General features: G+C 60.1%; 1 protein-coding gene across 1 annotated transcript; it reads left to right on the forward strand.

The window, feature by feature from the left end:
• Window positions 1-10,588, forward strand: NDST2 (N-deacetylase and N-sulfotransferase 2). Its single transcript, XM_029059559.2, is given in 16 exon segments — window positions 1-77; window positions 2,221-2,438; window positions 3,039-3,652; window positions 3,654-4,439; window positions 4,671-4,758; window positions 5,020-5,174; window positions 5,674-5,859; window positions 6,331-6,459; window positions 6,582-6,764; window positions 6,860-6,956; window positions 7,535-7,658; window positions 7,927-8,101; window positions 8,853-9,023; window positions 9,188-9,297; window positions 9,587-9,689; window positions 9,785-10,588. Coding segments are annotated over 14 exon segments (2,652 nt in total). The 5' UTR covers window positions 1-77; window positions 2,221-2,438; window positions 3,039-3,433; the 3' UTR covers window positions 9,911-10,588.
• The last annotated feature ends 103 nt before the right edge of the window (window positions 10,589-10,691 follow it).

A 10,691-nucleotide genomic window follows, 5' to 3' on the forward strand; every position in this document is an offset into this window, starting at 1 on the left:
CTTCGCTGGGCGATGGCGGAGCGGGCGCGGCGCGGCCCGGAGCCCGGGGCCCGAAGGGAAGCCGCCCGGCCCGTCCGGTGAGCGCCGCCGCCCCCGCGGGGATGCCCTGCCCTCCCCCCCGCCTCGGCCTCACCCACACGGACTCCCCCGGCCTCCGGGCCTCCTCCCTGCCCTCGGTTGACCCCTCCGCCGCCTCCTCCCCGCAGCCCTCGGCCCTTCCCTCCCACCCCCCGGACAGTCCCTCCGCCTCCCAAGCCTCGCCGGCCTCCCCCCCACCCCCCAATTCCCACTCCTTCATTCATTCCTTCCATCGTATTGAGTAATGATGGTAAGCGCTTACTGTGTGCTAAGCGCCGGGGAGGATACAAGGCGATGAGGTCGGTCCATGTGGGGCTCCCCGTCTTCATGCCCCTTTTATTCAGTAGTACTTACTGAGCGCTTACTATGATGATGGTGATGGCATTTGTTAAGCAATTACTATGTGCAGTGCGCTGCAAGGATTCAAGGCTATGAGGTCGGCCCATGTGGGGCTCCCCGTCTTCATGCCCGTTTTATTCAGTAGTACTTACTGAGCGCTTACTATGATGATGGTGATGGCATTTGTTAAGCGCTTACCATGTGCAATGCACTGCAAGGATACAAGGCGCTGAGGTCGGCCCATGTGGGGCTCCCCATCTTCATGCCCGTTTTATTCAGTAGTACTTATTGAGCGCTTACTATGATGATGGTGATGGCATTTGTTAAGCGCTTACTATGTGCAGTGCACTGCAGAGATACAAGGAGATGAGGTTGGCCCATGTGGGGCTCTCCATCTTCATGCCCATTTTATTCACTAATATTTATTGAGCGCTTACTATGGTGATGGTGATGGCATTTGTTAAGTGCTTACTATGTGCAGTGCACTGCAAGGATACAAGGCGCTGAGGTCAGCCCATGTGGGGCTCCCCATCTTCATGCCCATTTTATTCAGTAGTACTTATTGAACGCTTACTATGATGATGGTGATGGCATTTGTTAAGCGCTCACTATGTGCAATGCACTGCAAGGATACAAGGCGGTGAGGTCGGCCCATGTGGGGCTCCCCGTCTTCATGCCCGTTTTATTCAGTAGTACTTATTGAGTACTTACTATGATGATGGTGATGGCATTTGTTAAGCGCTTACTATGTGCAGTGCACTGCAGGGATACGAGGAGATGAGGTTGGCCCATGTGGGGCTCTCCATCTTCATGCCCATTTTATTCACTAGTATTTATTGAGCGCTTACTATGATGATGATGGCATTTGTTAAGCGTTTACTATGTGCAGTGCACTGCAGGGATACAAGGAGATGAGGTTGGCCCACAAGGGGCTCCCTGTCTTCGTGCCCATTTTATTCAATAGTGTTTATTGAACACTTACTTTGATGATGACGATGATGATGATAGTATTTTTTAAGTGCCTACTATGTGCAGAGCACTGTACTAAGCGCTTGGAATGGACAACTCGGCAACACGCGTGGCTCAGTGGAAAGAGCCCGGGTTTAGGAGTTAGAGGTCACAGGTTTTAATCCCGGCTCCGCCACCTGTCAGCTGTGTGACTTGGGGCAAGTCACCTCACTTCTCGGTGCCTCAGTTACCTCATCTGTCAAATGGGGATGAAGACCGTGAGCCCCACGTGGGACAACCTGATTACCCTGTATCCACCCCAGCGCTTAGAACAGTGTTTGGCACATAGTAAGTGCTTAACAAATGCCAGCATTATTATTAACACTCCTACCCCTCGCGTGTCAAACCTTACAAGGCATAAGCGAAAGAGGGGAGAGTCCGGGGGGGACCTCGGTTGTGGGTGGGAGATGCAGAGGGGAAGGGACGTTCCAAGCGCTCAGTACAGTGCTCTTCACACAGTAAGCGTTGAATAAATACGATTGAATCAATGAATTAATTAAAAGAAGGGGACCCCCCCCCCCAACTCTCGGTCAGGCCTGGGAAACATAGGCTTGGAAGCAGGGCCGCCCCCCACTCCATCTCCTTTCTCCCCAGTCACCCCGGCTGCCACCCACCATTTAGGGAGCGCGATCGTGAGCCTCCCACCGTGTCCACCGTCCTCCCCCCCCTTCGACCCCACCCCCGGCCCTGGAAGCTCTTCCGTAGGCCAAAGAAGGACGCCTCGGAACGTCCCACTTGGCATCGCTCAGGTTCAGCGGGCCGATCTTCCAGGCCCAGCTTATTCATCTCTCCCAGGTCCCTATGGAGTGACCCATCCTAGAGGACCTCGCTGCTGCTGTCTCCTCCCCGGACACCAAACGGAGAGGTGAGAGGAGAACAGGCAGGCGGAGGTCTCCGGAGATGACGGGAAGGAGAGACGTCCGGTGACTTGGGACCGGGAAGCTGGCGGGAAAGGCGCCGATCCGTTCTCCCTCCCCGCTCCGTGGACGTTTCTCCTCGGCTGTGTGCGCAAGGTAACCGCTCGATAAATACGGCTAAACGAATGAAGGTACTGTGGACACTTGGGGCCGCAGGGTCAGGGCCGTTGGCATTGTGGATATCGATCTGTGAGAGATGTGAGAGATAGTCGAGTCCCATGTTCTGCTATCTGTTGCTGGAAGGATCACAGGGCTTCTGAGGGAGTGCCAGGGGCCGCGAGCCAACTTTTTTGGGTAAAGAGACCGGTCTGCTCAGTCGAGATCTTGGAGCTCGTGCTGGAACGACCTCAGGTGCCACGCTTGACCCGTAACTCGCATCTGGACGGGAGGACCATTGTGGTCCCAGAAATCGGTCCCCCAGTGTATAACTTGGGGGTGCTGGGCAGAGCTGGGTGAGAGGTCATTCTAGGGATGGTCAGAGATGCTCGAATCCTGGCCGAGGAGATTCTCGACCTGGGAATCTCTTGCCCGGTATAGGGTCCTGCGTGTGTGTGGGTGGAAGGAGCTGAGCGTGCAGCCGAGCAGGCCGTAAGGAGGGAGCAGAGTGGAGAAGGTAGGGGGTGTGAGGGAACTCAAGGGCAGGGGAAAGAGTCTAATTCTCACCGTTCACTCCGCTGTCTCCACTTTGATTTGCAGGTGTTGGGGCCCCCCGGGGAGTCCATGGGGGTCCAGGCAACCCAACCGGGCTGCCCTCCGCTTCCCATGTGAGCTCACCTGTCGGCTGAAGGGGCCGAAAAGAGCGTGAAACGATGGGCCAGGGGGCCATGGTGACTTGAGGCTGATGAGACCTGCTTGGCCTCCCCTTGCTGCCCCAACTGCCCGCTGAAGGAGCGCTTCCCTACCCGCCTCCCTCTCTCGGAGGAAAAATACCACCCCCGCTCCTGTCCTTTCTCCCACTACCCCCCCCCCAACTCTGTCTCCCTCCCTTCCCTCCAACTCTCTCTCTCTCCCTTCCACCCCCCCATCCTCTTACTCTCTCTCCCTCCCTCCCAGGGATCCCTATCCCCATCCTCCTCCTCCTCCCGCTCACCATGCTTCAGCTGTGGAAGGTAGTGCGACCTGCCCGGCAGCTGGAGCTGCACCGCCTGGTGCTGCTACTTATCGCCTTCAGCCTTTTCTCCATGGCCTTCCTGGCCTACTACGTGTCCACCAGTCCCAAGGCCAAGGAGCCCCTGCCCCTCCCCCTGGGTGACTGCAGCAGCGGCGGGGCGGCGGGCTCCGCGCCGGCCAGGCCTCCGGCGCCCCCCCGCCCCCCCCCGGCCCTCAGAGCCCGCCCGCACGGAGCCCGTGGTGCTGGTGTTTGTGGAGAGCGTCTACTCTCAGTTGGGCCAGGAGATTGTGGCCATTCTAGAATCCAGTCGCTTCCGCTACAGCACGGAACTGGCCCCAGGCCGGGGTGACATGCCCACCCTGACCGAGCACGCCCGGGGCCGCTACGCCCTGGTGGTCTACGAGAACCTGCTCAAGTACGTTAACCTGGACGCCTGGAGCCGGGAGCTGCTGGACCGCTACTGCGTGGAGTACGGAGTGGGCATCATCGGCTTCTTCCGTGCCCACGAACACAGCCTTCTCAGTGCCCAGCTCAAGGGCTTTCCGCTCTTTCTGCACTCCAACCTAGGCCTGCGGGACTACCAGGTTAACCCTTCTGCACCCCTTCTGCACCTCACCAGGCCCAGCCGGCTGGAGCCCGGACCTCTGCCCGGCGATGACTGGACTGTGTTCCAGTCCAACCACAGCACTTACGAGCCGGTGCTGCTGGCCAGCCTGAGGCCCGCAGAGTCCCCCGAGCCCGGCCCCATAGCCCGCCGTGCCCGCCTGCCCACCGTGGTACAGGACCTGGGGCTCCACGACGGGATCCAGCGTGTGCTGTTCGGCCACGGCCTGGCCTTTTGGCTGCACAAGCTCGTCTTTGTGGATGCCATCGCCTACCTCACCGGCAAACGGCTCTGCCTGGCCCTCGACCGCTACCTGCTTGTGGATATCGATGACATCTTTGTGGGCAAGGAAGGCACCCGCATGAAGGTGGCTGATGTTGAGGTCAGTGGCGCTTTCTGCTTCCCCGGGCAGCTGCCACCCTTACCTGCCCTGGACTGACCTCGGATAACTCTCCATCTCCCAGCTGGGTAACCCCTACCTCCTCTTCTTGACCTTCCACGCTCCCTGACTGGGACAGAACTGCCCCTCCCTTCCTACCCTGTCTCTCCCTCTCCTCCCTACCCCCCATTAGGTCCTGCTGACCTCTCCTCTTTACTGGCCCCTTCCCCTCAGGCCCTGCTGGCCACACAGAACAAACTGAGAAACCTGGTGCCCAACTTCACCTTCAACTTGGGCTTCTCGGGCAAGTTCTACCACACGGGTGAGTCCTCTTGCCGCCCTCGGTCCGGGCCGTCGGCCGCCTTCTGTCCAAAAGCAGGAGAAGGCGGTCCGCAGACTGAGGGGGTGATGTCTTGGGCTCAGTGGTGAGGTGGGAGAGGGAGGCTGATGGTGGTGGTCTTGCCCCAGATGCAGGTGGTCAGCTTTGCTAGTGTCTGGAGGCCAAGGGCGGTTGGGAGTGCGTGGTTTGTAGCAAAGGAGCGGGCGATCAGGGAGGCTGGGTGGTCTCTGTCGGTGGCCACAGGGACCGAGGAAGAGGATGCTGGAGATGACATGCTGCTGCAGCATCGGAAGGAGTTTTGGTGGTTCCCTCACATGTGGAGCCACATGCAGCCGCACCTTTTCCACAACGGCTCCGTCCTGGCTGACCAGATGCGGCTCAACAAACAGTTTGCGCTGGTGAGATTGAAAGCGATCCCCCGATCTCCCCGCGTCCCCAGTCTGCCCGGCCAGCCCCCGTCCCACCTTGCTTTGCCCGACCTTCCCGCCACAAATCTTTTTGGGACTGATTCCTCACTTCCGTTCCACGGCAAGCCGTGGAGCCTCGGGAAAGGGGCCTGGTAGTCGGAGGGCTTGGTTTCCAATCCCAGTTCTTCCATTTGCCTGCTGGGTGACTTAGGGCAAGACACTGAATTTCTCTGGGCCTCGGTTTCCCCTTTTCTCTCTCCTGCTTAGATTGTGAGCCCCACGTGGGGCAGGGATTGGGTCCAACTTGATTACCTCGAACCTGCAACAGTGCTTGACTCATTAAATGGTTAATGAACGCCATCATCATCATCATCATAATTATTTCCACCTCCCAATGGGGGATGGGACCGGTCCCGTTCCCGTCGGTCAGCTCCTTCCTCAGCCCCTGGCTCGAGCGCCAGCCCCGAGACGAACATCTGTACCGTTCCAGGAGCACGGGATTCCCACGGATCTGGGGTACGCAGTGGCCCCCCACCACTCGGGCGTCTATCCCATCCATACGCAGCTGTACGAGGCCTGGAAGTCTGTGTGGGGCATCCAGGTGACCAGCACAGAGGAGTATCCCCACCTCCGCCCAGCCCGCTACCGGCGTGGCTTCATCCACAACGATATCATGGTAAAGAGGAATCCCAATGCCCCTGACTCTCCAACCCCCAGGTCTGACTCCTCGATCCAGGGACCCTCCCCCGGCCCCGACCCACCCCGAGCTCCATATCCCTTGACCCTGGGCCCTCAGGAGCTCATCCTTCCACCCCGACTTGCCGGTCTGTATTCAGACCACCCATTACCACACCTTCATCTGCGTGACCTTGGGCAAGTCACTCAACCTCTCTGTGCCTCAGTGACCTCATCTGTCAAATGGGGATTGAGACTGCGAGCCCCATGTGGGACAAGGGACTGTGTCCGATGTGACTACCCCAGTGCTTAGAATGGTGCTTTGTGCATAGCACTTAACAAATAGCATAATTACTATTATTACCGGAGATCCTGCCCCGCGGAGACTTTGCTCACGACATCTTCCGCACCCTTCCCTCCGCGCCCCCCCCAGTCCACTTCCCCCTCTCTCTGTCTTCTGCCTTGGATGCAGGTGCTGCCGCGGCAGACGTGTGGGCTCTTCACTCACACCATCTTCTACAATGAGTATCCCGGGGGCTCCCACGAGCTGGACCGCAGCATCCGGGGTGGAGAGCTCTTCCTGACCGTGCTCTTGAACCCAGTACGGAGGGGCCCTCGGAGGGGGAGAAGGCGGGAGGGGAAGCTTCCGCGTCTGAAACGGAGGGCCGCCGGGTTGGGGGTTTCCATGTCCGAGGCCGAACCGTGGACGGGTCTCCCGTGCAGATCAGCATCTTCATGACACACCTGTCCAATTATGGGAACGACCGTCTGGGGCTGTACACGTTTGAGAGCCTGGTGCGGTTCCTGCAGTGCTGGACTCGGCTGCGCCTGCAGACCCTGCCCCCTGCACCTCTGGCCCGCAAGTACTTTGACCTCTTCCCCCAGGAGCGCAGTCCCCTCTGGCAGGTCAGGGAACGGGGAATTAGGCCTGGCTGGGAGCCTGCTGGGAGAGAAGGGTGGGGGAGGCGCTTCAAGAAGCGCCCTCCACGTGTTCCCCCCAGAGCCCCTGTGACGACAAGCGGCACAAAGACATCTGGTCCAAAGAGAAAACCTGCGACCGACTCCCCAAGTTCCTCATCGTGGGGCCCCAGAAAACAGGTAATCGGTTTAAGCTCTTCAGACCCCGGGAACTCATTTTCCTCAGCCCACCCCTCTCCCCACACCTTCTCTCGACGCCCCTCTCCCTACGCATTCCCGGAAGGGGAGCGTACCGAGTGGTGGAGCCGCAGCAGCGGGGAGTCAGCCCCGGGGGCCTCCGTGTCCCTACCGCTTGTGACTGTGGTGCTGGCGTGATGGCGGATGGCTCCCTGAGAGGTTAGAACGAGAAGAACACGGGCCTGGGAGTCAGAAGGACCTGGGTTCTTATGCCGGCTCTGCCACTCGTCTGCTGTGTGACCTCGGGCAAGTCGTTTCACTTCTCTGAGCCTCATCTGTAACAGGGATTAAGACTGTGAGCCCCTTGTGGGGCATGGACCGTGTCCAACTTGAACAGCTTGTATCTACCCCGGCACTTAGTCTAAGCGCTTAACCCCCCAAAAAAGTGTGTGTTGTGGGCGGTGATTTTCCCTTAGGTTTTGGCCCTGACACCTGAACCCGGAGACCTCGGCCCCTTCCGTCTCCCTGAAACCCTTCGATCTCCAGGTGCCCGCCTCCTCTCTCTTTTTCCTCCCCTACAGGAACAACAGCTGTGCATTTCTTTCTGAGCCTGCACCCTGCCGTGACCAGTAGTTTCCCTAGTCCCAGCACCTTTGAGGAGATCCAATTCTTCAGCGGTCCCAACTACCATAAGGGCATTGACTGGTGAGGCTGGGAGCCCTGCATCCTCTCCTTCTCAGAGCACTGGGTCACTGGTGCCCCCACTTCAGGGGAAGGTCCTGTGAGTCACTGCCCTCCCTGGGTGGGAAACTTCCCTTTTCAGCTGCTCCAGCTGTACCCCTCTCTTCCTTCCCTCGAAACGTTTCTCTGTCAACCCTAGCTCCCCAGAGTCCCCTCCGGCAACGCCTCTGCATCCCTCTCTCCGCTCTGTCGAGTCTGTGACCCACGCAGGCCTCCTCTGCTTCCCCACCAGGTACATGGATTTCTTCCCCATCCCTTCCAATGCCAGCACCGACTTTCTGTTTGAGAAGAGTGCCACCTACTTCGATGCAGAGTCTGTGCCCCGGCGGGGTGCCGCCCTCCTGCCCCGTGCCAAAATCATCACCGTGCTCATCAACCCCGCCGACCGTGCCTATTCCTGGTACCAGGTCCGCAGGCTGGGAACGGAGGACTGGGGCCGAGGGGCTAGGAAGCTGGGGGCAGAGGACGGGGTAGCCAGCGGGACCTGGGAGAAACCAGAGGAAGGGGAGTCAAGGAAGGGGTAGGATGCGGGGAGGAACGACGGGGGCACGGCCAGACTAGCTCTGAAATCCCCTGGAAGTCCCGGGAGGAACTGTGGAGTGCCATGCCGGCCGGAAGCTCCCGGACAGCCGTATCCTCCATCTTGAAATGACGGAAGGGCTCGGTCCGGTCGTCAACATTCTGGAACTGAAAACCGGCATGTAGGGCTTGATTGCAGGGCTGGAGGTGCGCTTGGTGCCCCTTGAACCCTCTCGACCCTGCCTACTGTGTCCCCACTGGGGCAGCGGTGTGGCACACCCCCACGGTCGTACGGACGAAATCCATTTACAGACGGAGCGACCACAGCGTAGTTCTGGCTGGAGGCCAGCGGGAAGTGGCTAGCAGGGTGGGCTTCCCAGCCCAAGTTGGCCAACGATTTTCAGGTTTCCCCCTGAGCCGGTCTCCCGCAGAAGGCGCCGAAGGAAAGGGGCGTCGACGGAGTTGTAGATGCCAGTCTTCGCCCTCGCCGGCTCGCCGGGGTCGTCCTCGTGTCCCTGGGGGCCAGTGCGGGTCAGTCGGCGGGGGCGGTCACGTGAGCCGAGCCTGGTCTGGACCCTGGGGTGGGAAGGGGGACATCTCCAATGTCCGGCTGGGCTGATGTGAGCTCAACCCCCTCAGCACCAGCGAGCACACGGAGACCCTGCGGCCCTGAACTACACCTTCCACCAGGTGATCTCGGCCTCGCCTCAGGCCCCCCCAGCGCTCCGTGCCTTGCAGAGCCGCTGTCTTCTCCCGGGCTGCTACTCCACCCATTTGCAACGATGGCTCACCTACTACCCTTCCGGTCAGGTAATGCCCGAGGCCACGGGGGCCTGGTAACCAATCCCTGGGGGAGGCGCTGGAGGCCCTCTGCCTCGTGAAGGGCTGTGGGTGGGCGGGACTTGGGGTACCCGGGGAGCGTGGCCCTGGGGCAGCTTTGTCGGCCTCCCCCATCCACGTCGACCATCCTGCAGTTGCTGATTGTGGATGGACAGTTGCTGCGCACGAATCCCGCCGTGTCCATGGAGAATATTCAGAAGTTCTTGGGCATCACTCCGCTCGTCAACTACACCCAGGCCCTCAGGTGAGAGACAGTGGGACGCACATCCTCAGGACTCCGGGGCACCTCCAGGGACAGACGGCTGACGGCGGCCGAGTGTGCACGGGGGATGGGATTACAACATTAACCCTGCGTTCCCTTCCCGCTGTGCTTCGGCCCGTAAGGACCCACCTAATAGATCTTACTGATCAGAGAACACGGTGCTAGGGGCCTGAGCGTCTCGGCACCTGTTTCTGCATGGTCGGCCCTGTCTCTGTTCCGTTATCCTCTGTTCTGTTATTCTGCTGACAGACTTCCCCATTCCTCCCTGTAGGTTTGATGAGGCGAAGGGTTTCTGGTGCCAGGCGCTAGAAGGGGGAAAGACACGCTGCCTGGGCAAAGGTAAAGGGCGGCGGTACCCGGACATGGATGCTGCAGTAAGTGGTTTTCGCCTCTTCCCATGGACCTCTCCCTCTCCCTCAGTTCCCGTTCCGACACCGGCCTCCGACACCCTCTCTCTTGCCTCTCACAGTCCCGCCTCCTCCTCGTGGACTTTTTCCGGGACCACAACATTGAACTTTCGAAGCTGCTGAGCCGGCTGGGGCAGCCGCTGCCCTCGTGGCTGCGGGAGGAGCTGCAGCGCTTTGGCTGGGGCTGAGTCGGTCCTCCGTCCGACACCATCTCATTGCTGGAGTGGGAGCCCGGGGCCCGGGGGGAGACGTCGGGCAGGGTCGGCAGACAGAGGGGTGCCGCCCTCCTCCTTCCTCTCCCCCTCTACCTCAGAGCTCACTCGGGCGCTGTTGGGGCAGGGGGCCAGAAGTTCTAAGGGAGAGGGCCTCGAGTGTTCTTCTGGGCAGAGGACACGGGTCCCCTCTCCCCGTTCTGTGCCCTAGGGAGGAACGTGGAGTTTGGGCTGCTCCCCCACCCCTCCCCACCCCCTGCTAGCTGCAGTTGTCCTTTCGTTGAGCTCAAGCCCCTCATCTCTTTTCTTCCATGCAGAAGGGACTCCCTCTCCCTATGGACCTGAGGCCTGGGAGCTTGGGTACGGGGGCTTCGTGCTACCCTGCAAACCAGTGGTGGTGGTGGTGGTGGTGGTGAGAGGGCGGGGGGTGGGGAGGGTCCTCTCCCCGACCCCTTCGCGGGTACGCGTCGGTATGTGTCCGTTGGACTCGCGGGCAAGCGAGGGGTGGCGGAAGCCCCGGCCTCCCTAGTGTCATTCACATTGAATGTGGACGAGGCCGGACGGCGGCTCGTGGAATTGAGCGCAGGGGCCTGAGACAGGAACCCTGCTCCCGGCCCCGCTAAATGTCCTAAATAAAACCACCTTATTTTTCGATCCCGTGTTATTGGTTTGGTGCCCCGGGGACGCGGGCCTGGACCCATGCTTTGAGGAGAGGGCTGTGGCCACTGCAAGTTGGAGTGAGGGGGAAGGGGGTATA

The sequence above is a fragment of the Ornithorhynchus anatinus genome, chromosome 3, assembly GCF_004115215.2.
Source record: "Ornithorhynchus anatinus isolate Pmale09 chromosome 3, mOrnAna1.pri.v4, whole genome shotgun sequence".
Taxonomy (NCBI): domain Eukaryota; kingdom Metazoa; phylum Chordata; class Mammalia; order Monotremata; family Ornithorhynchidae; genus Ornithorhynchus; species Ornithorhynchus anatinus.